The sequence below is a fragment of the Lissotriton helveticus genome, chromosome 1_1, assembly GCF_964261635.1.
Source record: "Lissotriton helveticus chromosome 1_1, aLisHel1.1, whole genome shotgun sequence".
Taxonomy (NCBI): domain Eukaryota; kingdom Metazoa; phylum Chordata; class Amphibia; order Caudata; family Salamandridae; genus Lissotriton; species Lissotriton helveticus.
Window position 1 is genome coordinate 375,502,101 of NC_136057.1, and position 27,787 is coordinate 375,529,887.

The 27,787-nt window shown below is 46.6% G+C and overlaps 1 protein-coding gene across 2 annotated transcripts in view; it reads right to left on the reverse strand.

Annotated features, from left to right (window-relative positions):
* B4GALNT3 (beta-1,4-N-acetyl-galactosaminyltransferase 3) overlaps positions 1–27,787 on the reverse strand; it is a 751,466-nt gene that overhangs the window by 80,951 nt on the left and 642,728 nt on the right. For both annotated transcript variants that reach the window (XM_078673705.1, XM_078673706.1), the window contains one exon: positions 25,296–25,375. In XM_078673705.1, the coding sequence (XP_078529831.1) occupies positions 25,296–25,375 (80 nt within the window). The remainder of the gene's footprint in view (positions 1–25,295; positions 25,376–27,787) is intronic.

Below are 27,787 nucleotides of genomic sequence, written 5' to 3' on the forward strand. Positions count from 1 at the left end.
ATCATCACATGCTTGAAATTGCCAGTTAGAGATGACTCTCTCCATCTCATTAACATTGGTAGTAATGGGCAGAAGAGTGGAATGCAATGTATTAAAAAACTCCGGTAGGCGAGTCCGGTTCCAATTCCTGGTCATTGGTTTCATGTCGCTCCGTGGTTTAACTATGGATAGACCATTTATTGAAAAATAAATTAGATGATGATTCGACCAAGTACATGGCTGTACCAGTAAGTCGAGGACCGAGATATTAGCGGTCCATAATTAGTCTAATGCGTGACCTTTAATATGGGTGGGTTGTATTATATGTCCTACTAGATTCAAATTAGTTAGTAGGTCAGTGAGCTCTTTAGATCCCTGACTCTTCCCTTCTTCAAATGGCCAGCAATTCAAGTCACCGATTAGCACTATTTTGGCAAAATCTATGATAATTGGCTAATTCGGTGACAAACCTCCAATGGCACACTAAAGTAAGTTTGGGGAATTTTTTTTTAATGTAAGACTATCTACTGAGCTCATTTCGAAGGAGGCTATGGAAGTGGCTGACAGTTCTTAATAACAGCAGCCTCCCCTTCTCCTCTTTTTCCCGGGGGTCTATTGGCCTGCATCAAGTAATAGGTACCTTGGAGGGCCGCTAGAATGTCAGGCGTGGATTCCATGGTCAGCCATGTTTCTGTGATCAGAAGTATGTCAGGGGCAACAGTATCTAAAAGATGAAAGATCTCCAGCTGGTGCTTGACTATAGAGCATGCATTTAAATAAACTACCTTAAGCTCTTTGAAGTCAGGGGTCTTTATCTTAGTGGCAGTTTGCCTGAGCTGAGTAAGATCCGGGGATTCAGATGCAATAAAGGGCAGAGGAACAACCAGCTCAGGGATTAATAATCCATAACGTTCAAGTTTATGTTTGAGATTAGGCTCAATCCCCTTATTGGCCTCAGGAGCTAATGAGCGTAATTCCAGTGATGTATATCTGATAAAAATGGGCACAATGACTGGCCCTTGGTCGCTGCCGGCCGCAGACGGGCTTGCCTTTTGGAGCGCCTTCATGGCGCTCGCTGCGCGCATCCGCTGTGCGCCCTCTTTTTGATCTAATTAAATAGCGGACGTGGCGGTAATCCCTGGCCCGCTGCCCTGATGTTGGCCCCTCCTCCCAGAAGTGGGTGTGTAGGCCGAGTCAGGCAGTCCCCAAACAAAGATGTCTGCCCCCCTCCGCATCAATCGAGCACAGAGGTCACAGCGGACCGAGGGAGCATCACTGCAAGACCCGCCACAAGGTAATTACTGTTGGAACAGCTAAAAAGTGCAAAAAACGCCAGTACTGCAGTTAAAATTCAATTTAAAAGAGCAAGATACTTTAAAATCTAGCAGTAGAAAATACGGACGTGGGATGACCCACCTAGCATATGAGAGCCAGAAGTGCGCCCTCTCTCTTTATAAGAAAAGAAACTCCCTCACCATAGTGGTCATTCATTTGGAAACTGGCTTTCATTTACGTATTGCTTACACGAGTCCCAGATTACTGAAATGGCATTACAGAGTGCCCCCAAGTATCATTAATCTTTATTACAGCTGCTCAGCGTCACCATGAGAGGCATAAGGACCTATGCATAGGAATATAGGTGTCATAAGAGGAGGTCTTTCTGGATCCAGGGGTACAAACGAAAAGGGATTTCAGCAAGAAACAATGCACTTGCATTTTAGTGCCTCAAGAGAGATTGCCCTTTACTTAGGCAGTTTAATAGTTGTAGAATGTAATACTACATACATGAATAGTTGGCTGGGTGTTCTTTATAGTATTTATCCTGATGCTTGTGTTTCTTTTATATCCCAGCAATGCACGTGTCACGGGGCGGGGGCAACTGACCCCGTGGACGGTGAGCCGATGACCCCTTGGTGGACCACCGCACCTGGTTTACGTTCTTCCCTTGCCCCCATGCAGCCCCAGGACGATCTGGACCCCGAGGAATGGAGGACGGGTGACCCGGAATACTGGTGGCCTATGAACCCGGAGGCTGAGCACGTCTCCTTTAAGGCCTGGGAGACCGGCGCGGTAGCCCCGCCCCCTGCACAGGAAGAGGCAACTTCAAAAGAGCCCTGGACGGAGGAAGAGGCGGAGAACGCGAGCCCCGAGTCGAGAGGACGCGAGGCATTTCCCAGGAGTAACCCCGGCGGAGGAGAACCACGGACGAGCCCAGCTGTACCTTCCCTGACGAGCCCACAAGACGAGTCCTCGAGGAGCCCAGGAGAAGCAAGCCAGCGGCCAGGAGAGCCGAGGAGACACGTTCCGCCCTGCCACACGCCCACGGGAGGAGTGTGGCTCAAACAGGTACGGGGGCGTATGGCGGGTTGGCTGGGACAAAGTCCGCTACCCCCTAGCACGTAAAGCATCCTGCACGCGTGTCCCTGTTACCGCATCCCCTAACCCCGACCTCACGAGCACCGACTGAGCACTTGTCTGCCTTTGAATTTAACACACGAGTGCACTGGTGTCCCTCACCCCTGGTCCTTGCATAGCATTGAGAAAGCAGCCACTAACCTCCGGTTTCCTTTCCTTCCTCGCTGCGGCCGGAGCTGCCTTCTGGGGACGACCGGACCACCGGCCCTGACACCCTGGATCCTGCCCGGACCACCTACGACCCTGCCGCCTTCGCGAGGGAAAGGCTAACCAGCCGCCAACGGAAAACATATACTGCGCCAATTAAAATAAAACCCTCTTTGAAAAGGATTCCTGCCTATGCCGACTCTGCTTCCCTTGATACCCTCTTGGGCCCCCTAGTTGTACCTGTGTCAGACCAGGCTCCACCGCCCACCCCCTCACAAGTGGTGTCAGAAGTGGGATCGGTAGACCAGTCCATCTGTGACACCGAGATGGACGCCCTCATCCAGCATCTCATCAAGGGACAAGAAAAACTGGAATGGGCAGTGGAGAGGCAGCTGACCTCCGCACAGGCAGACAGAGACCTGTTTAAGTCCACCTTCTCCGCCCAGCTGGAGAGCATGAAGAGCGGGCCCCCCCCTTCTTTGACCCCTACGAGCGAACCAAGGATCCATAGTCCCCACCCCTCAGGTATCGCCCTACAGAAATACCTGCAGGGGGAAGACCCTGATGCATTTCTAATGAATTTTGAAAGGGCCGCGAGGGCGTTGGGATGGCCCGAAGACAAATGGCCGTTTTTCCTGGCCCCTTTGCTGACTGGGGAGGCACAGTCCGCGTACCAGGCCGCGAATCCCTTGGGGAACACTCCCTATGCGGCTATAAAGGGGGTGATCTTGGACCACTTGGGGCTGGACCAGGAGGCCTACCGAGTCAAATTCAGGAAAGAGCGTGGCATCCCGGGAGAAAACCCAAAGACCCTGTTCTACCGCCTCAAGATGGCCGCAGACAAGTGGCTCACCCCAGACACTTGCACCAAAGAGGAGATCCTACACAAGGTGTACTTGGAGCAGTTCATGGAAGCTCTTCCATATGCCTCACAAAGGTGGCTGAGGCAACATTCCGGACTGGGGATAGAACAGGCCATCAACATGGCCGCCAACTTCGCTAGAGCCCAACCCAAGGCTCTCCCGTGGGAACACGAGAAGGCCCTGAAAACACCCTTGGCGGGGAAGACGGAGAAGAAACCGAAAACCGGTGGGGATTACGGTCGGATGAAACCACCGGGGCCGATAGCCCCCCTGATGAGAGGACCTCAGTGTTACGACTGCGGCGAGTGGGGCCATATCGCTAGGCTGTGTCCCCGGAAACGTCCGCCCCCGGAAGAACCGATGGAGGTCGGATACTTGCCCAGAGCGGTGCTCTATTCCTCGGAGATGGGCTCCTCATTTTATGTGAGTATGTGGATGAATGGCTTGCGCATAAGGGCCCTGTTAGACTCAGGGTGCAGACAGTCCGTAGTGCAGAAACATCTGGTCACTCCACGGCAGTACATCCCCGACGCCGTAGTCCACATCAGGTGTGTTCACGGCGACGTCAAGCCCTACCCCCTGGCCACCATCACCCTCACCCCCAAGGGGAAAGCCCCCTGCACAGTAAGGGTGGGAGTAGTGGACACCCTACCCGAAGACGTGATTGTGGGAGTGGATAACCCCGACTTCCTCTCGATGTTCAGGGACTCTCTAAACCGGTCCCCTGGGTCAGGGACTAACCCCCTTTCGCATTACATTGCTCCTGAGCCCTGGACCACGGACCACAGTTTCCGTTTCGCGCAAGCCGAAGACAGGACCCTGTTTAACGCCTGGGAAAGCGCTCACGCCCCCCAAAGCCCAGACCGCCCCGAGTACCCGACTTTCAGCATACGGAACGGGCTCCTGTACCGCCTTCCCCGGGAGGACTGCCAACCCCAGTTGGTCGTACCCCGCTCCTTCCGGGAACAAGTACTTTTTTATGCGCACACCCACCTCACTGCAGGACACACGGGCAAGGAGAAAACCACAGAGACCATCCTGAGGTATTTCTTCTGGCCCGGCATATACAAAGAGGTCCAGGAATACTGCTCCCACTGCGAAGTGTGTCAGCGAAGGAACACCAACCGGCCGAGTGCCGCGCCCCTTAGACCCTTGCCCATCGTGGGCACTCCCTTTGAGAGAGTCGGCATGGACCTCATAGGGCCCCTGCCCAAAACAGCAAAAGGACACGTCTACGCCTTGGTCATCGTGGATTATGCCACTAGGTTCGTGGAGGCATTTCCCCTGAGGGCACCCACCACCGCAGCCATCTCGGATCGGTTTGTGGAGTTGTTTGCTAGAGTGGGTTTCCCGAAAGAGGTGCTGACCGACCAAGGGACACCCTTCACCTCCAAGCTTATGAGGGAAGTCTGCAAGGCCTTAAACATTAAACATCTGAAAACGTCGGTTTATCACCCCCAGACCGACGGACTGGTGGAGCGATATAACCAGTCCCTAAAGAACGTCTTAAAGAAGATGATGACCGCAGAAGGACCGGATTGGGATCGCCTGCTACCCCTGGCCCTTTATGTCTTACGGTCCCAAAAACAGAGCAGTTTGGGGTGTTCTTCGTTTGAACTGTTGTATGGAAGGCACCCCAGAACCTTATTGGAGATCACAAAGGACCTTTGGGAAGCCGAGGAAATACAGGAACAGCAATCCGTCCTCGAATACACCAGGCACCTAAAGAGCAGACTGGGGAAACTACGCGGTCTCGCCTCCTCGAACCTCGAACAGAAACAACATGAACAAAAAAGGTACTACGATCGGGGAAAAAGACTGAGAAGCATAGCGGTGGGGAAATGGGCCCTGGTCCTGATGCCCTCCATGAGCGGGAAATCCAAGGGGGAGTGGCAGGGTCCCTACAAAGTGGTGGAAGCCCTCGGCGACACCACGTATCGCCTACAACTGACCCCCAGGAAGACCCAGAGCTACCACATCAACATGCTGAAGGAGTGGTTGGGACCGGCTCCCCGGGGAGTCCTCCATGCGGAGACGTCGACCATTCCCCAACTGGTAGTGAACCCCGCATTGACCAAAGAAGAGGAAGTCTCGCTGAGGCAAGCCCTACATTCCTATTCGGACATATTTTCGGACCTCCCCGGTAAAACCTCGCTGGTAGAGCATCACATCAATACTGAACCCGGGAAGACTGTAAAACAGAGACCCTACAGGATCCCCGAGGCAAGAAGAACCGCGGTGAACAAGGAAGTCCAAGCCATGCTGGACTTGGGGGTGATTCGGCCTTCGACCAGCGAGTGGTCCTCGCCCATCGTGATGATACCCAAACCTGACGGGACGAAGAGGTTCTGCATGGACTTTCGGGCATTGAACACCATATCCACCTTTGACACATACCCCATACCAAGGGTGGACGAACTGATCGAGAAGATCGGGGACGCTGTCTACATAACCACCCTGGACCTCACGAAGGGGTATTGGCAGGTGCCCCTCCGTGAGGAAGACCGGAAGAAGACGGCGTTCGTAACGGATCAGGGGTTGTATGAGTTCACCGTCCTACCCTTCGGCCTCCACGGGGCCCCCGCAACCTTCCAGCGCCTGATGAACCAAGTCCTAAGGCCCCACCTTCGTTACTGTTCCGCCTATCTGGATGATATAGTGATATTCAGTGGTAGTTGGGAAGAGCACCTTGAACATCTAGGAGCAGTGCTAGCGGCTCTACAGAAAGCCGGACTACATGTCAACTCCCGGAAATCCAGAGTGGCGTTCACAAAGGTGAATTATCTGGGATACGTTCTGGGTGACGGCCAGATAGCCCCCCAAGATGCCAAGGTACAAGCCATAACAGCGGTGACCTACCCAACCACAAAAAGGGAGCTGAGAGCCTTTTTAGGGCTCATAGGGTATTACAGGCGGTTCATACCCAACTTCGCGGAAGTGGCCGCTCCGCTTACCGATTTGCTAAGGAAGGACGTCCGGCCCAGGGACATAGCCTCTCCCTCCCCGGAGGCTCAACAGGCCTTCCACATGCTCAAAAGATCCATGACCACGGCCCCCCTCTTGATATCCCCTAAGTTCGACAAACCTTTTTCATTGGCCACTGATGCCTCTAACACCGGAGTGGGAGCAGTATTGTCACAAACAGGGGCCGACGGGAGGGAACATCCGGTAGTGTACATCAGCCGCAAGCTATTCCCCAGGGAGACAAAATATTCCACCATTGAAAGGGAATGTCTCGCCATCAAGTGGGCGATAGAGAAGCTAAGATATTACCTTGAGGGCCGGCCATTCATCCTTCATACTGACCATGCCCCTCTCCGTTGGATGCACCAACAAGGTAGTCACAACCCCAGGGTCCTCAGATGGTTCCTCTCCCTCCAGCCCTATGCTTTTACAGTGGTACACCGCAAGGGGACGGACAATGGGAATGCGGACTTCTTGTCAAGGGTTCAGCCTCTCCCCGATCGGGAGAGTCCAGGGGGGGAGGTGTGTCACGGGGCGGGGGCAACTGACCCCGTGGACGGTGAGCCGATGACCCCTTGGTGGACCACCGCACCTGGTTTACGTTCTTCCCTTGCCCCCATGCAGCCCCAGGACGATCTGGACCCCGAGGAATGGAGGACGGGTGACCCGGAATACTGGTGGCCTATGAACCCGGAGGCTGAGCACGTCTCCTTTAAGGCCTGGGAGACCGGCGCGGTAGCCCCGCCCCCTGCACAGGAAGAGGCAACTTCAAAAGAGCCCTGGACGGAGGAAGAGGCGGAGAACGCGAGCCCCGAGTCGAGAGGACGCGAGGCATTTCCCAGGAGTAACCCCGGCGGAGGAGAACCACGGACGAGCCCAGCTGTACCTTCCCTGACGAGCCCACAAGACGAGTCCTCGAGGAGCCCAGGAGAAGCAAGCCAGCGGCCAGGAGAGCCGAGGAGACACGTTCCGCCCTGCCACACGCCCACGGGAGGAGTGTGGCTCAAACAGGTACGGGGGCGTATGGCGGGTTGGCTGGGACAAAGTCCGCTACCCCCTAGCACGTAAAGCATCCTGCACGCGTGTCCCTGTTACCGCATCCCCTAACCCCGACCTCACGAGCACCGACTGAGCACTTGTCTGCCTTTGAATTTAACACACGAGTGCACTGGTGTCCCTCACCCCTGGTCCTTGCATAGCATTGAGAAAGCAGCCACTAACCTCCGGTTTCCTTTCCTTCCTCGCTGCGGCCGGAGCTGCCTTCTGGGGACGACCGGACCACCGGCCCTGACACCCTGGATCCTGCCCGGACCACCTACGACCCTGCCGCCTTCGCGAGGGAAAGGCTAACCAGCCGCCAACGGAAAACATATACTGCGCCAATTAAAATAAAACCCTCTTTGAAAAGGATTCCTGCCTATGCCGACTCTGCTTCCCTTGATACCCTCTTGGGCCCCCTAGTTGTACCTGTGTCAGACCAGGCTCCACCGCCCACCCCCTCACAGCACAGTAGTTCAATCATAAATGGTAAGACATCTCTATTGACATTGTGATTTATAATGTTTTTAACTGAATCCCCTCACTCATAAGTAGAGCTTTTATGCATTTAAATCAAATTGTGCATTAGTAATAATGTACAGAGCTATTAATCTACTCTTGACTTCATATGTGAATGCCGACATAAATCTATTACAATTGAAACAAACTTGGATGGCATGTGAAAGTGTGTTTATCTGACTTAGATTTAACTAGGCCCCAGTGATGCCTCGACGCCATCTTGTCGAAAAATGGATGCATTGTCATTATGTTCATTCTTGATTTCAATTCCTGCCTGACACTGCATGCAGCAAGATGTAGATTTGTTTATTTCTGAATGACACTGTTCTCAAGAGCTTGTGAGAGGTATCTTTAGTAACAATTTGAAAGGCCTTCTACTTAGACACAGTATTGCATTCATTCTCAATGGTTCACTGTTGTTTATGTAACTAGTTTGTTCTGACACCACCTCCGGATGAAATTAGGTCAGAAGGCTGAAACAACATTCATGTATTGGGTTGGTGCCAAGATGATGGGTTATATGACTAGTAATACTGATGGAGCAAGGACTCGAAAAAAAGAGACTTGCTTGGAAGCAATCCTTGGCATCTGTTTTGCTGAAACGAAACCAAGTTATTTTACTAATGCTAACGCGGTGAAAGCAATAATGATTAAAAGGGTTTAGAGTAGAGATAGGTGCTATACAGTGAAACCATTTATTTTTTAAATTAACGTCTGTCTTTTTGACTCCTTTATTAGTGTTTATTTGGGCCTTTCGTGCGAGTCCAGAGTCTGTTAACCACCTGACCTCTGCGCATGCTTGGTGAGAATGAGCCTCAAGAGTGATGAGACTCTTGAACACCATCCAAGAACACTAAAAGATTCATACCCTAGGAACCGGAATCAAAGACTACTGGATGAATAGACATACATGGATAATTTAACAATTGTTTCTTTTAAGATGTGAATACGGGTGGGAATAAAGATGTGTAAATAAAAAATAAGGGTGGAACCTTTGAACAAAAGTCTGATAGACTAAATTGAAAAATAAGCATAGTGTGATGATCTTCCCCCCTTGCCTGTCCAATCAGAGTTAGTATTTTTGCAATATTGAAACATTAATGGGTGGTACATGAGTTTTGCAGAGTATAATTGAGGTAGTTTTAGTTAGTCAGACGGAGATTTGCTTAATCCTGCAGAGCTAGGGATGCTGTCGGAGTGACGAGAGATGCTCATGAAGGATTGAATGCAGAACCATCTACTTTAATTAATTTAGAAGAAAATAGAGGAAGAATCTTGAGGAGGAAGTGAGTGTTAGAGATGGGTGCTATGCAAGCGTCGGTGTTAGAGAGGTCAACTATCCCGTCCTGATTCCTGTCCTGAAACCTTTGTCGGTTGATATTTCCCGGGGAACCTTCCCAGCTCCTTGGCCAGGGGTTTGGTTTTCACACCATCCTAGGTAAATATCCTTTCTGTGAATGTGCAGATGTTCTTTTCTCTCTATCCTCTCCTTTCTGAGCATCAGTCATTACAATTCTATGAAGCATGTGTTTGATGATTGATTTATGGAATTTTCCTTCCTATGAGTGACGGAGTCTGTACTGTACTTTGTGGTGGTTCACATGAAATTAATTTAGATAAATACGTAACATTTATTCCCTAGTCTGTGGTTATTTTCATTGCAAAAGAGAGAAATAATTAATGTAATATCACCATCAGCTAGTTCAACTAATGGTCCATCGACCAGAGGAAAGAACTTTTTTATCTGTGAAAGATTAGTTGAGACAAAGAGGTGACTAATCTTGGAAGGATAGAAAATCACAAATATTGACTCCAGCGGTTATTATTAGGTATGTGTGTGTGTTTTTAAGGGCCCAGGTGAGTATATGGTATTAGAGTACCTGTTGCTGGTAAGCCGCTGGATCAATACTGTAATTTGATGTGTTGAAAATGCAATTCTTTGCTCACACAATGCTTACTTTGAAGTTCCAATGCTTACCTGTGGAGAAATTATCTATAAAAATCCTTGAATTTGGGGGTGAGCTCAAAACACTTTTGCCTTTTACTAGGGATTCTACCTGATGTCCTACTGATTTTGCTGCACATATGAAACTTGGTTTATTTCAGATTTTTCCTATTATTCTTCATTGTTCCAATTATTGTGAACACTTATGGCAATGTAACTATGGATTTAAATGAGGCTATTGCTGCACCTTCATTTTACTATTTCTGTATTGTACCTTTGAAATACACCTTGGTGTTTTTTTTAGGTTTCGCCTAAACAACGCTTGCGTTGTCTCTTCAAGACATGCTGTATCTAGAATATGGCCTTTAAGCACTGCCCCTTTTTTAAATGGCTCATTTTACTGTCCTTCCTAAATGCCTGTTTTCGTTGGTTAATATGCTTATCATTCCCTCCTTTTCTACTTTTGTAACATCCCATGAGAACTGCCCCTGTTACGTGTGCTCTTACTCTTCTTGTTAATTTATAATACTTTTTTGTTGGCCTGCCTCCGCTCATGCGTGTTTTGTTTGCTTCGTGCAGGCTGAAAGGTTCCCGGACGATTAATTTGTTGTGCTTGTTTTTTAATGTGGGCTTTTCCTTCTGCAGCGTTCACCCGATGGTACTGTCACCCAATCCTATACAACCCCTGTACACTTTTAGGTATTTGTAATTTTGTTGAATTCTCTCCAATCACAATTGTTTACTTTTTTTTTTTATAGTAGACAGCGGAGAGCCAGCTGGTACTCAAACCCTGTTCACCAGTTCCTAAGTGGGCAGCTCTGTATATTACGCCACATCCTCTCTCTCTTGTGGACTCAAGGAGAGTGCATTTTGTTATTGCGCTAAATTACATGCTGACAAGCCCTTGTTTTTTATGCCCTGTAAATAGGTCTGTTAATCTTCTTGGTGGGAGGGAGTAGACGGCTTCTTGTTTAAAGCAAACTGCAGCGGTAGAGCCTGCTTCCAAGCCCCCCCTCAGCCGCACACAGGCCTCAACTCCTTACTCCCCTCTCAGTTTTGACTCCAGTCTGTGTCTTACGCTTCGCTCTCACTTCTTTATCATCCCACTTCAATGCTCGTTTTTAATGCAATTCGACCACTGCGCTCAACCCGTCCCTTTCCTATCCAATCTTCTTTTCTCTTGCTGTCCCTGCACCCTATGCACATCAGTGGATAAAACCAAAGTTTTCTGAAGAGTTAATGACAACCGCCTACAATAAATGTTATCCCTGAGCTGTAAGTAAAGTCCAAAGTGCAAATTACAAAATTGCCTTCCTTCGAACGGGCCAGATGCTGCACTTGCGTTCTACCATGACTGAACAATAATTGCCTCAGAGTCCGCCTCTACTTTTTCATGTCTATGTTAATTAATTGCACAAAAATCTTTTGATCGTGTCTACCATTTTGTAATTTGATGGTAGCCTTGCATGCCTGTTTCTGGGAGATTTTGCATATGACAAGATTGGAAACACTTCTAATAGTTCCCTTAAATTCAGCCGATCTCTTCTAATAGTGTGATAATGGATTCTGCCGGTGTGAAGTGACATTTCTAAATCACGCCCTTGCATGTGCAAGCAAGTGAACAATCTATTGAGGGATGTGTTCACCTCTGTAATGCAATTGTGTTTAAAGAATCAGCATTACCCATCACTGAACATCGGAAGGATGAGTTCAGCACTTACACTCAGATTGAGCCTTTTTTTTAAAAACATGTTTTAACAAGAGCATGTTGTTATGTTATGTTAAAAATTATTTGTACAGCGCACGGACATCAAGCGGCTTCATGGCGCTAGGAGCGGAAGGACAGTGGCGGGAAGATTTGTGTAGTCTTACTCATAAGCTTATAGAAACAGATAGGTTTTAAGAAAAGTTCTGAATAAGGTGTAGCTGGGTATTAGTCTGAGCTCATTCGGAACAGAGTTCCAGAGGCAGGGTGCCAAGAAGGAGAACCTAAGGCCACCATGTTTTTTCCGTTTGAAGGCGGGGATGATGAGCAGGTTGTGGTGGAAGGAGCGAAGAACACGGGAAGGGGCATACCGATGAATCCTGGAAGAAATGAAAACAGGGCCCTGACCAGCGAGTGCCTTAAAGGTGATACAGCCAAGTTTAGAGACACAGCGTTTGGCTACCGGGAGCCAGTGGAGATTCTTCAGCAGGTGGGAAACATGTTGGTGCTTCGGTTGGCGAAAGATGAGCCTAGCTGCTTGATGTTGTACAAGTTGTAAGCGGTGGAGCTGGTAGGCTGGGATGCCAACATAGAGAGCGTTTGCGTAGTCAGGGCCATGATAACCAGTATGAGGGCTTCCGTGGTCAGAAACCTGCAGATTTTCCGAATTCTGCGGAGATGGAAAAAACACGAAGAGACTACAGCATTGATTTGTGGTTTCAGGGACAGGTCCTTACAGATGATGACACCAAGACTTTTAACAGAGTCTGCAGGGTGAGGAGGGTTGCCCAGGGATGGTGGCCAGAAACTAGAGTTCCAGGGGTTAGTGGGCCCTCCAGTCAAGACAAGCTCATTTCACTGGAGTACATCCATTCACTTATAAGGAGCATGGTGGATTGGAAATTGGTAATGGATGCATTGGTTGAATCAAGATTGAATACAAACTGAAGGTCATCGGCATAATTGAAGATTGTGACCGGGCTGTTACGTAGAGAAACAATCAGGGGTTGCATATATAACTTGAATAGAAGGGGCGATAAAGCAGAGCCCTGAGGGACCCCGCAGGTCAGTTTTGTTTTCTCAGCTGAGAAGGTGGACAAATGGACTGCCTGGAAGCGATGATGTAAAAAGGATCTGATCCATTCAAGGGCCAAACCCTGGATGCCAGCATTATTGATACGGTCGATCAGAAGTTCATGATCGACCGTGTCAAAAGCCGCCGATAGGTCCAGGAGCACTAGTGCCTGGACTATGTTCAGCTCCTGAGCTCATCCATTACAGTCAAGATGACAGATTCAGTGGAGTGCGCTGGCCTGAAACCCGCCTGTCGGGGGTCGAGGAACTGGGAATGCTCAATAAATGAGCTTAGGCAGTTTGTGACGTGGGCTTATAATATTTTGCTAAGGTAGGGGAGCAAAGAGATAGGCCGAAAGTTACTCAGTACCAAGGGGTCGGCATTGGGCTTTTTCAAGATACGAACAACAGCGGCGCATTCAAAGGTATCCGGGACGATGCCTGTTTTCAGAGAATTGTTGAGGAGTGAAAGCGGAGGATCAGGACAGGCAAGAAAGGCTTCCTTCAGAATGTGGGGAGGGCAACAGTCATTGGGAGAGACAGATGCCACTTTATTCAGAAGAGTCAAAAACTCAGCCTTGGAGATCAGAGGAATGTGATCCAGCGTGAAAGGGTTCTTACAAGATGTGATAGGGATAGTCGGGAGGTAGGGGTAGGAATATTATTTTTAATGGAAATTATTTTATTGATGAAGAAAGAGTTTAATGAGTCACATAGTGTTTGCGAGGGGACCGATTTGGCGGACACCCGGTCAGGTTGTGTGAGTTCATTGACAATAGAAAAGATGTCTTTGGCCTTTGTAGATGAGTTGGTGATTTTTTGTGAGAAGTAGGCTGATTTAGTCTAAAGAATAGAGTATTTGTAGTGTCTTAACAAGGCTACGAATGCTGTCTTCTCATCAGGGACATAAGCTCGCCGCCACCGGCGCTCTGCCTGTCTGAGGGCCAGCCTTTCCTTTTTTAATTCCTCAGAGAACCAGCGTTGGGCATCGTGGGGGCGTTTGATTTTGATTTTTTTCAGAGGGGCAACCTTATCCCTGGCTGATTGTAGCCAACTTTCGAGGCTAGAGGCCTGGCAGGAGATGGAGACCTGTTCATTGGGGGCGGAAGCTGCCAGTAGCGTGTGAAATTCATCCAGGTTAGCCCGTTTCCAGTTTCGAGCCAAGAGATTGCCGGCTGTAGATGGTAAGATAGGAGGGGTATAAGCCATGGTGAAGGAGATAAGAGAGTGGTCAGACCAAGAGCAGGGAGAAATTAGGGGGAGAGTGATATCAATATTAGAGGTCCAGACTTGGTCCAGAATATGCTCCTTAACATGAGTAGCTTTATGGGCGTGTTGGAAGAAATTCATACCAAGGAGAACGTCCGAGAACTCCACCAAGGACGTGCTTTCACGAGTGTCTGAGGGCCAGTAATTGAAATCGCCAAGGATAATAATCCTGGCATGATTAATAACTAGCTGGGAGACTAATTCACCAAAAAGCTGGAGATACAAGGGCATATGATCAGGGGGTTGGTTGAAAAGGGCACAAATAAAGGAGAACTTGAGGGAGACAAATTTCAGAATAAGACTGTCAACACGGGGAGGACTATCAATTTCTAGGACAGTGAACTTATGTTTTTGGCGAATGATAGCTGCTACTCCACCACCAGGTTTACCATGCACCCTATTAGTTTGGAGTATGTAGTACCCAGCGGGTATTGCTGTGAGGATGTCGGGGGTGGAATCACCCGTAAGCCAGGTTTCTGAAAGGAGTAGGATATCAATGTTGTCGGCGTCAAGCAGTTGGAAGATCTCAAGCTGATGCTTCACCATTAAGCGCGTGTTTAGATAAGTGATAGCAAGGGCACCTGCAACCGGGGGGTTGGGACCAGAGGGCATCTGGGGAACCTCGTGAAGCAAGAGGGGAACACATTGGGTGTGAGAGTCAGGGGGGTAGTTCTAAGAATCAAAATACCTGATTTTGTTGCAGCCATCCTGGCACAGGCATTCATAGGCCCGTTATGCTGTAGATTGTGGAGGTTAGAAGAGGTATAGGTAATCAGTTGGACATTATGACTGGCCCCTGGTCCCGGCTGGGCGCAGACGGGCTCCGGCACGCCCGCTGCGCTCGTCCACTGCGCCTCCGTCTGGTCTCCATTGAAATAATCCCAGTAATGATGACGACTAGCCCACTAACCGCCGGAAGTGAGGGAGCAGGCAGGAAGCTGTGGTGGTCACTGGGGGACCCTCCGATCAATCGGCACTTGCCGCATCGGAACGGGGTCAGGAGCAAAGAAACAGGAAGTTTGCCAGGTCAGTTTTTAAAAAAAACACACAGTAAAAGTGGCAGATAACTTTTAGGCAGTATTGTTTAAGCTAAAGATCAGCAGAGCGCTATGCACACATCTTACGGTCAAAATTGCAGCGTCCGCAGCAAGAGCGTCTCGAAATGCCTCTTAAATAGCCTAGAGGCTGTTGTCATGCAGCACTGCTGCTGGCCGGCATCTGTTAAACTTACAGAACACCGAATGCAGGACTATTTACATCGCCAATAGCTCTAAGTCCCGCAAATACGAGACAGATTGCATTGCAAAAGCTTGTCTAAATTCTGCTCCAAACTCACATTTTGAGTCAGTCCTTTCTTTATAGTCTGTATTTTGATATGCTATTTTGAACCTTGTCTCTTGTAAGCACTGCTTTGAGGTTAACACAGTCCCCGATCCACCCAACATTTGGACATGCCATTGAGGTGCATATTTTCTAGGGGTACAGCGTAAAGGCACGGTAACAGAATGCCAGCTGTACTGTTTACACTCTATGGTCACAAAATGTGTGGGTTTATTCACTATACTTACAGAACGTACTGGGGGCACAAGATAACCAACTGATATAGGCAACTTGGTAGTGTGCAACAGAAATCCTGCTTGTTTGTTGCATATGTCCCCAGTCAGTCGCTGACTGGTGTTACGTTTAATCAAATGTCCCTCCCACCAACACTCGGTGGGTTAAGATAATCAGAAACTCACTTCTGTGAGTCCCTTTTTTTTATTCTACTGTGTCCCTGCCTGCATGTCTCAGACCCTCCTACGCTCGGATATGTGCTGCAAATCTGGCCAGAAAGAAGCAGGTTAATGCAGGGAACTCTTTACTCCCTTGACATTACAGGTAGGTGGTAGAAATTACAGGTCAAGGGGGATTAATCACCAGTGCACTGTACTGGAGTTTACTATTTATTGTCTTGTTTCTCTGTCTAGAGTTGAAGGGTTGCTTGTAAGTTAACCACCCCTGGTACTTTGTCTTAAGGATTAGTTGTACCTCGGCACTCCTGGTACTTTACCAATGGCGTGAAGACAGTTGTAATCCTACCCATCTTAATTAGGTGGGCATCATTACAGGTCTGCCCAGGGCCATTGGAGTGGTTTAATTATGGCGGAGACAGAGTAGTCTGTGCCATGGTTAAACCTGTAGTCCACCGGGATCTAAATTGGGTGGGCAGACCATTATCTTGTCAGTATAGATACCCCATCATCACCTTTGAAACAGAGTATTACCGCTAAGATATAAATCAGTCCGCTACTTTTGAAAATCTTATTCACAGCAAAACCTATGAAAAGTCATCCAAATTCCACCTGCCTACAATTTCTAATTCTTAGAAGCATATACCACACACATGCACCAGACCTCTGTAAGCTTCTCATTTACCATCTAACCAGCACTTTCATCATCAAGACCTTCTCACCAACATCTGCTCACCACTCTTCAATGATCGCATCCCAAATAGCTACTGCATCACCCCCAAATATGGTGGTGTTTTCATCATCATTCTCTAATCGTCTTTCTCAGTCTATCCCCCATTGCCCTAACAGCCTTCGTTTGAACTTGTTGCACCAGTCTTTACATCTGTGCTAAAAACATCTACCTCACCTCACCTTACCTTGCCTACAGCCCCTGAACAAAACCTTCCTGGATAACTTGTCCAATTTTGACTCTTTTGCCATCATTTCACAGCCCGACAAATCCCACTTCAGTGACATCAACCTGGCAATTACACCAAAGCCATAAGAAACCACATTATGAACCTTTCTTTCTTTCTCCTTAACTGTCACTTCGCTCTTTCCATTCATGTACCCTGAAACACAACAGACCACTAGATCACTTCCTATCGGTCATGATATGTCATTGCTGCCTCCATCCTGTACCATGTGATTTTACCTACCACTACATAGCTACCCTTTTTGATCACACATTCAAAATCTCATCCAGAGGACACCAAACATTATTGACTGTCACCTTCAGATCTTTCTAAAATTTACAAACTGAACTCCCTAAAATAGGACCTATTGCTTAGTCAGCTCATCCTGAATCTGTGACAATCTTACCTCCACTCAAGAACATCCCAAAAATGCCAAATTCCCCTCAGAAAGGTAGTAAAGACCCATAGATTAGGAAGTTATGACATGAAAGTGAATTGTGAGGGCGAAGAATTGACCTCAGTTTGATGAAAATTACCAGCAAGTGAGCCACCCATCAATCTAGCAAGTTTTTCACTGGAAATGTCCATTACCCAGCTAAAGGTAACTTCTTTAATCAAGACTAAATAGATTTTAAAAAACTGAATTAACACACTAATGATCTCATTCAGAGTTTGAGCATAAATCAGGATTCTGAGTTGTGGGGTAGTTACTGCAGATTGTAAAGCCATGTACAAAGCACAGATGTCTGCGGTTTTGCTTCATTCCGACCCGCAGAATTCCAAATTGGTGGTATTTGCCTCTTACCCTAAGCCAGACTGACCATGTAGAACAATAGATTTTTTCCCACAGACACTTCCAACCAACAAAGAAGACAGATTGCTATGGAACTAGATGTAGATAAAGTCTGCAGTCCCACACACCAGAGAGCAACTGCGGTTCCAATTCATTTTGAATGGCTAATAGCGATATCAGGTTAGTTTCCTAAGAAAAACGGATCTGCAGAGTACTACAGGACCAAATAACTGGCTTTCTTCACATTTGTTAGCCTTTCCCACACAAAGACACTACACCCTCTTTTCTCATGACAGACCCTGATGACAGATGGAAAATCTAATTCAATCCTCCACACCAGACTTAGTTTTCGTGACCGAAACCTGGACAGACACCACATCAGCGCCAGACTGGAACATTGCTCTACCAGTAGGCCATGCTCTTCTTTCACAGGACAGGGAGAAGGGTAAATGGGGGGGATAGCAATTATTTACCGAGGTCATTTAAATGTACGAGTGGAGGCTATCTCTGTTCTGCCTGCAGAAGCACTGCATTTCTGTATAAGGCTAAACAACCTCTCGACATTTTCGGGGATATTAATTTATCGTCCACCTGGTTCCAAAGCGGCTTTTTCTCAAGCCCTTTTGATGCTTTTGGAGTCATACACTGACCCTTACTTCCTCACAATCCTTGGGGATTTCAATTACAATTTAGAATTTAAAAATATCACAGATACAATTAGATTGCTGGATAATCTTGAGGCTTTTAGCTTAAACCAACTTATAACCAAAACCACCCACCAGGCAGGACACACACTAGATGGGATTTTTACAAGCAACCCTGACATTACTCTGACTAATCTGCTAGCCTTGCCGTGGACAGATCATAAGGCTATTCATTTTAACATCAAAGTCACGCAGCCACATCTTTGCACACAGGCCAAGCCATCTAAGGTACAAATTAGGCCCTGGAACAAAGTCAAGGGCAGTGACTTTGAGTCGGCCTTTGACCACTTTCCTGCTACACTAGGAAAGGACAACAATGCAGCAGCCCTGCAGTTCAATGGCTGGCTACTGTCAGCTGCCGATCAAGTTGCACCGAAAAACTAATGACGGTGAAGAGAGCCAAGACATCATCACCCTGGTACACTCTAGAGCTCAAATGTTAAAAAAATTAATTGTAGAAGAGCCAAGCGCCTCTGGAGACAGGACTATAATAATCAAATTAAATCCACATATAACTTAGCTAGCCTACAATACAAGGAGGCAATCACTGCTGCAAAAAAATCTTTTTTCACAACTAAAATAAAGGAGGCTGGTAACTCCGCTAAGGAACTGTTTAAATCTGTTAACATGCTAGTTAAACCACAACAGGAAAATGCCATCAAGCCTTGTGCAACAAACTTGCCGTGTTTTTTCAAGACAAGGTGCAATCTACAATGACTTCCTAATTGCCCCAGGGTCCCAGAATATAAAAGAACCAATGGGACCGACTCATTGTAGATTATCCTGTTTCCTGTCAATAACAAGCGAAAAAGTACAAAAACTCCTGCTTTCTATAAAAACCGGCTCACCCACAGACCCCTGTCCCCCTACTATCATGCATCAGGCTGCCCATAAGATCTGTGACAATCTCACCCCCCTCTTACACCAAGTCCTGGAATCAGGCTGTTATCCAGAAATTTGGAAAAAAGCATCGATTACACCTCTTCTAAAGAAACCCAATCTGGACCCCATCGAACCAAAAAACTATCGCCCTGTTGCCGGCCTACCAATTGTGGCTAAGATCTTGGAAAAACAACTGAACACAGTGCTGACTGATTATTTAGAGGCTAATAATCTACTGGACACCTCCCAGCATGGCTTTCGCTGACAACATTTCACCAAATCTGCCCTGATCCTTTCTACCGAAGAGATCCGCAGGGTGGTGGATGAGGGGGGAAGGGCGATCCTCGTGCTCCTGTATCTATCGGCCGCGGTTGACACCGTGAACCACACGGTTCTGGTGCAGCGGCTGAGGGCTGTAGGGGTGAACGGGACCGCCCTGGCCCTCCTGTCCTCCTTGGAGACAAGAGAGCAGAGGTTGTTCTGGGATGGCCTGAAATCGAACAGTATCCACCTCCCATGGGGTGTCCCACAAGGGTTCGCCCTTTCCCCGACAATGTTCACCCTCTACTACCAATCAGCCTGAGACCACAGCAGCCAGGTTCCATGTCTGTCTCACTGAGATTATGACCTGGATGAATCACAGCTTCCCGAAAATAAACACAGACAAGACATAGGTGATGGAATTCGGCCCGGGCCAGCCTCTGTGGAACAAGTCCTGGTGGCCAATCGAGGCCGGAGAATGTCCCCGCCCGGTAAATAAGGTCACGAACTTAGGGATCATCTTTGATGACAAATTGAACTTTGGTGCCCAGGGAAACAGCCTCACTTCATCCTTCTTTTTTCTATTAAAAACTTTGAGAAAAATCTTTCCATACATCTCTCAAGAGTTGCAGAAGACGGTGATGGTAGCACTCTTCTTATCCAAGCTAGATTACTGAAATGCCCTATTTTTGGGCATTGACAAATTCTAATTGAGAAAATTGCAGTCCTTACAAAATGCTGCAGCGAGACTACTCCTGGGCAAACCCAGAGGACAGTCAACCTTTGCAGGAATCAAATCACTCCACTGGCTTCCCATCAAACAGCGTGTAGAATTCAAGTATCTCAGCCTTGTGCACAAGGCAATATATGGCGGTGGTGCTGAGGACATTCAAAAACTTTTCCCACCAAACATTCCCCCACGCGCTCTTAGATCTGCCAGTCTGGGTCTCATTAAGACCGCAAAGACCAGACGGGCAAGATGGGAGGGTGGGGGGAGGCACGGGGGGGGAGAGCAGGGCGATATCACAATGTGCGGCAAAGCTTTGGAACAAACTGCCACTGTCCATGCAGCTTCAATCCAACTTGCAGCTCTTCAGGGTGAGCCTGAAAACATGGTTGTTTGCTTCCGCATAGGCTCCTGTCAACACAGTGCACTGTTCCTGTCCACACACCTCAGTGTCAAGACGCCACAGCAACCGAGCGCTATACAAACACATAAACATAAAAATCCCCTGTCAGTGCTGCACCACATTTGACAATCTACAGCCCTACCCATGGAAGAGTGCCACGAGACTGAAGGACCCCAACGTAAAGACCTGACACATGCCTTACCACCTTCACATCACTCCACTTTTTCTGCAACCCACAATGTTCACCCTTCTTCCGTTCCCTCCAACCCCCATTCTTATAGCTTTGTGAGATGGCTCGTGTTAGATTTACTGATATATACATTTGCTATCTGATCTCATTTTGTTGCCTGTCTTGTTAATATTTGAATTAAAAACTGAAATTGACTAAAAGATAATTCCACAAAAATACAAATGTGACACTCAAGTTATCCAGAGTTCTGCATTGATGCACTGTCTTATATTATCTGGACATCTCGTATTAGTCCATGGGTAGAGCAGTAACTAATCACTTAGTGGATAGCTACCGTACAGTCATGTGTTCTAGTGGAAAACAAAGACAAATTCTCCCAGGTGAAAATGTCAGTTTTGGGCAGGACACAGGTTACAGCCACATGTTGCAGAAATATGAATAGGAAGTTTATTTTACTGGGTTCAAAGTACAAAGCAATTACTAATGAAAGCAATTCCTGATAACACTAATCCACAAACTTTGAATATGGAAAATAGAAAAGCAGAGCCATTAGACGTGCCTACAATTTCACGCCCTTTCAAATGCCAGTTTGCAATAACAATTTTCCATGCAAAACTGTGTGGAGACTGTCCAAATATCAAATATGTATTAAAAATGCAAAGAAGATATCTAAATTTCTTTCAAACTGTTGACTGTGTTAATATACAATACATTACTGTGTTTTATTTGATAAGGAAACTAAAGCGTTACCATAAAAGAGATCTGAAACATCTAAAGCACTGTCTTTTTAGACTCCAGATCATTTTGGCAACTAAGTATTTTTAAGAGCTTTTAAACATAAGCACTGAAACAAAAACAGAAGTATTAGAGGCCACATTTGCAAATGCCTACCACTGCAGACACAGCTTTCACAAGGAGAAGTACAATATCACCAGATTGACATTATGGAAATGCTGAACCGATTAATTGGACTTATGTGATTCTGCATTACTGATCAAAGTATTGAGTATGAATAAGCATTTTCTAGGCCCTCTTTCCTTACCATATATCTTTCTCTGACGGACCTTTCTTATACTCACTGAGGGATGAGAGAGTTAGTATGTCATCTGTTAATATCAATTAATAGTGTAACCCATTTGGCTAAACAGTAAGGACCAGAAATCGGTAACTATAGTCAAGAAGGTTTATTACAGACATATGATCAAGTTCAGGTACACGGCTCTTAACACCATGCTACAAAGGTACAGAATAATAACCGGTAAGTCCAACCTTTGAATGAAATTGAGGTGGACTAGTATTAGGCAGACAAGCAGTTCAGTCACAGCAATACAAAAGAGCAATATAAGGATTTGATGCTAGTCTACATTTCTCTCTTCTATACATTGAGAAATCTAAATCTCTTAAATTAAAGTCCAAGCTAAGTGGATGGTTCTGTACCCTAAAGAATCTCGAAATCAGGGAATTTCCTTAACCCCTTGGACGCACATGACGCGCTCAGCTCGTCATGGAGCGCGCATTCATTTCAATGGAAATTACATTGAAGTTCATCAAGGTGCTTAGCATCCAAGTGGTAAGGGAAATTGGAACAAGGCACGGAAAAAATAAAAAGGAAGGTGTCGGCATTTGAGAAGCTCGGTCAAGAGTCTTCAATGGGTCAGAGAATAAGCGTTAGACTAAGCCACACTTAGGAAAGAATCAAAGGTAAGCATAGAGGTCTGAACCTCTCATGGTCCATAGGAAGTGGGAAATCGGGAGAGAAATTTGCAAGAAGTCCACACAAGAGAGTCTGCAAGGGGTATCTGAAAGATGTTTGGAAGAGTTCTGAACTCAGACGGTGTGAACACTAAGTTATAATACACAAGAGTCTGGTCAGGACAAGTCAAAGCATTAACTCAGTTGTGTACATTTAACCCCTTAAGTGCTCCCGTCGGCCGTCGCAAGCACTACCTGGCTGGTGCTGCGAACGGCCAACGGCCGACGCGGCCCCGCCTGTTTCTTCGAACGTTCTGCACTGGCGCGGAACGTTCGAAGCGTCTATGAGGTTAATATGCTAGTAGTGCACATTTAAAAACCAATTAACATTAGTTTTTAGTGCATTAAATTCACATTACATAAAACATAAACTAAATCTTTAGAATAATCATGTGTAAATATGTCTAGGAACTACATTTAAATGAAATATACAGGTAACATTAGTGCACACATTACATAAACTCTTTTAAAATTTTAAGTGAAATCACATTTTGCAAATATGAGGATGGTTTATATTTAGTTTGCGGATGAATAAATGTAATTCAAGGTATTAAAACACTTATTATGAAAGTCAAATTCCCTCTTTATAGTAAGTACATGATCGACCAAGTAAGGACGGTTTATTTTATCAAGACTTCAAATAATATATCAATATGCTGTGGTAAAAACGAACACTATGAGTATCCTCTAATCCTACAGTGAATGCACTATTTAATAATGATGTGAAGTGTCTCACATTAATCGTTAAACCACATAAGAAACATGTGCTAATTGCAAGTTTATGTCATGTCTCTGTTAAGTATCTGTGACGTATAAAGAGTGGGCAATTTTGCACTTCACCAAATACATGCTACAAGACCACAATTGGTGTGGTAGTTGGATGACGACATCTAGAGGAGGCCCCTAGAAATAGGTTGGGGTTAAAACGTCGATAATATTCCTAATCGGTTGACACCAGTAATGTAAACATATGTGTGGCCAAACTTTTCGAGCCCTTTTTGCTTTTGGTTAAACTCTAAATATATATACAACCACTGGGAACACAAAGTGTCTATGTTTTGGAATAACTGTTGTCTGTTGAACCACTTTTTGTACCCTGTGTTTTATGCACTATTGACTCGTATTATCAGCCTACATTAACCACCGCCTGAACTTCCACCAACCATTGAGAAGACTACGCTCTGCCTCACAATCACTTGCCCTTACACCCTGCATCCACTGAAGCAGAAGTGGAGGGCGCTCCTTCTCCCACATTGCATCAAAGACCTGGAACTGCCTCACCACGCAACTCCAGAGCCTCACCTCACTTTCGGAATTCCAAAGGGCCCTCATGACCTGGCTGCTCACATGAGTCTCCGGGGACCTGCAAGCGCCTGGATACTAAAATAGGTTGATTATTCACTTTATAAATCCTTATTTATTGATTGATTCATACGGTCACACCTTGAGCTTTATGTGCATGAATATAATACATGTATAAATGAAACCTTCTTGGTCCAGCTGTTTCATTGATGTACCACTGTTCTTAAATCACAGACATAGTAATCCCTCAACAGTGTACACAGAATACTGTTGTTGATCAATTAAGTTGTATATCTTTGAATGGTTTTGACAACTGTGGAGAAACTTCTAAATTGCTGCATGAGGTTTCGTCACATAATGAGTCCCATGTGACATTGTGCATTTCTTGATATACAAGTTTGCAAATAAGCACACTTAGATATTTTTGAACCCTGACTGCTTCCATACATCTACTTATGGAGGTTGTTCAAAAGTGGCATCACCAAAGCACCACTGTTCTTGCCTCGCAATCACTCTACTGATTGCCACTTAAACAGGACCAAACATAGCACCCCCTACATTCACAGAGACAGAGCAGCATGATCTCAGCTGTACTAGCTGAGTCTGGCGACTTCCTACGTGCCTCAAATGTCATTTATTTACAGATCTTATTGAGCACTTAATGTTAACCTCCAGCACCTCAACTGCTTTGCACCGAGCAGAAAAAAAGACAGTCACTCAACTGGGAATGGACGGTCCATGGTGAGAAGTGTTCGGCATATCAATAACAGTTCCACAGTTGTTGGTAGCTTATGTCCAGATTAATCTCAAAGTGCAACTCAAAATGCAAATCAGCTCCACTACGTAAAGATATAAATAGCTATTCTCTCTGGGATACAGTGGGGATTTACCCTGGGGAGAGATATCCGACACTGGCGACCCACAACGGCAACTGCTTAATGCCAAAAAAATGTCAAGCAAATGACTGACTTACATTCCAGTTTTTATCCCGAGAGAGCAGTCGACGAGTCAATATTCTTCTCATTCTGACTGAACTCCCCTCCCCCCACTTTCTGCCTCTGCACACACAAGTAACATATAACAAGTTTAGTCTCGACAAATCCATACTGAGAAAATGTGATACTGGGTTTGGTTGCCACAGTCCTCGTTCACCCTTCATTCCACCAAAAGATACACTTGTGGCATTGGGTTGGGTTAGTATTTATGTAACACTTTCCATACCCCTTGCGTGGCCAAACGTGATGTGCTGTATGATCTGGTTGCAATATGCTCTCTTAATAAGGGACGCATTTTACACAAATCATGTTGACTGCAGCTAAAGATGGTGAGTGAGAGCAAAATTAGCAAAAGAGTTTCCTGAAAAAGGACCTGGCACTATTGTTTCAGATATTATATGTCCTTCAACGAGTTTGGAAAATTGTTCAATCTTAAGGTTAGAGCACTTACAGAGAGAAAATTTAAACCTAGAGGGGATATCGGTCTTCTATTTGTAACAGTGACATTCAACTGCAGCTAGAGACCACAAGATTTAGTATGAGGAACCTCCAGTGCTTTGAGATGTTGCGTCACACATGTGCATGCCATGTACGTTTCTTAACACACTTACTCTATTGGTGGCAATTTAAAGGTTAGCAGAAAGTGAAGTTATGGCAAAATCCTGGTTATTTTGCAACATACCTGGTTCTTCTCGATTGGCTTCAATTTCTCCACTTCGTCTTTCAGGACGATCCATTTTCATGTATTTATTAAACCCAATCCTAGCAAAGTAAAACAGAGTGTTGGGTTTGAAGTTGACCAAGACAGTAAAAGCGAGCTGCTGTTAGCAAGACCCTAAGCCTGACAACACAGTCTCATCATGAAGCTTGAGAAGTCATAGACATGCGGCACTCCAGGAAGGCCTGGCTGGACCAAGAGTAATTTAAAAGTGGCCTCCACAAAAAGTCATGGGTAGGCAACATGTGGAAGAGCTAATATTATTATCTTTCCAGGATAATAAAGAAAGAAAAGTGACATCAAAGGGACAGTACTGGAAGACACATTAATTATTAAAGCAGGAGATCATTCACCCAACCTTAAAAAAAAGAACTTCATTCCATGTCAAATAAATGATGAGCTTCCATGCGAGCCTGGCCATTGTTGGATCCATTGTCAATAATTCAAACATTTCAATGAATTCAATCACGTTTCACTGCATTAGTGGAGACTTACTGGAACTTGTGTTGGGCTTCGGGGGATTACTAATAACTCAGTGCAAATGTAAAAGTACGGCCAGATTACCACTGTTGGGCTAATCCCTATGTACTTCATCTTCTCCAAGCGTAGGTCAACTGAATAATTTCCCTTACTCTTTGATTTCTGGCAGAAGTAGCAGTAATAAAGCTTTGAAAGAATCCGGGCTCAACTGATGCATCTGTACAAGCGCTTGCATCTACAGTTTGGAGGTGAAAGATTACAATCCACAAGTGCTTTAATAGAGAGGCAATGTAGCTTAGTGACGTGTTTCCCAAACTATGTGTTGTGACCCCTTGGTGAGTCGGGAGACGATTTGTTGTGGGTCCCGAAAGTTCAAGCTATCAAAAAAATGTCTTACATTTTGTATTTTTCTCATCACATTTTTTGTGCTTCAATGGCAGATATCAAATATCAGGCTATGTCTTCTAACAAATTGCTGCTGATTTATTTTTTTTTTTAACATGGGGATTGGTGTTTACAAAGTCCTCTCACTTTGCAGTCAGTGAAAGAAAAGTAAAGTGAATTATTTTACAATACAGGGAGTGTGATAGGATCAAAACAAATCAAGACACTTTGCTTCACTGAAACCCAATTTACGGACATTATTATTGTGTGCAATATAGTTTTATCAGTGAAACTGTATGTCAGTGCAAACTTCGTGACCATTTCAATGGAAAGTGTGCTGTCTGTAAATGACAGTTCTCTATCACTCAATGCTTTAGTTACATTAAAAACATTGCCGGCCTCATGTCCATTAAAGCTAGGTTTATCACAAAAAGTTTGTTGTTCCTAAAATTGGGCTGTAGTTCTAGAAAGTCTGTGAAGCACTGGCCTAGTGGCTGGAGCTACTGACTTTGGGACTTGAGGAGCTAGGCTGACTTCACATTCTGTGATTCTGAGTAAATCGCAATCTGTCTGTGCCCCAAAAAATTTAAATGTAAGCTTGTAATTCCCAAGTAATGTACACAATCTTGATTAACTTCCGCCACATATACATGAGGTACAGCACGTTGTTGCTCTGTCTGCGCCTGGACCGCGCCCAGTGCCATGACCCCTGGCCCCCACCGCCGGAAGCCGACCAGACAGACCTACGACGCCACCGAACTCAACGCACTCAACAACGGCCGAACCCCGGGTTGCTACCGAGCCACACCGAGACGCACCCACGGACCCTTCAGCTGTCACTCCTGCAAGTTCACCTGCAACCGGACCCACGCCACACCAGCTCCCACCAAGCCTAACTCCAGCAGCACCCACCTGAAGTGCATCCTGCTCAACACCCGCTCCGTCCACAGACACGCCGTCGAGCTCTGGAACCTGCTCGACACCACAGACCCTGACGTCGCCTTCCTCACGGAAACCTGGATGAACGCCTCTTCCGCGCCCGACATCGCCATCGCCATCCCAGAGGGCTACAAGATCACCCGGAGGGACCGCGCCAACCAGACAGGAGGAGGCATCGCCATCATCCACAGGAACACCATCCGCATCTCGACCAACACCGACGACACCCTCGCACCCGCCGAACACCTGCACTTCCAGATCCACGTCAACCCCAAGACCACCCTCAGAGGCACCCTCATCTACAGACCCCCAGGACCACGCACACAATTCAGCGAGGACATCGCCGACTTCGTCAGCCCGCACGCCCTCCCCTCCGCCGACTACATCCTCCTCGGGGACCTCAACTTCCACCTGGAGAACAACAACGACCGCAACACCACCACCCTGCTGGACAACCTCGCCAACCTCGGACTCAAGCAACTGGTGACCACCCCCACACACTACGCCGGACACACTCTCGACCCGATCTTCTCTTCCAGCAAGGACATCGCCTTCAGCCACGCCACGGGGCTCCACTGGACGGACCACAGCTGCGTCCACTTCAACTTCAGAAGGACCACGCTCCACCATCACCAGCAACAGGCTCCCCGCAG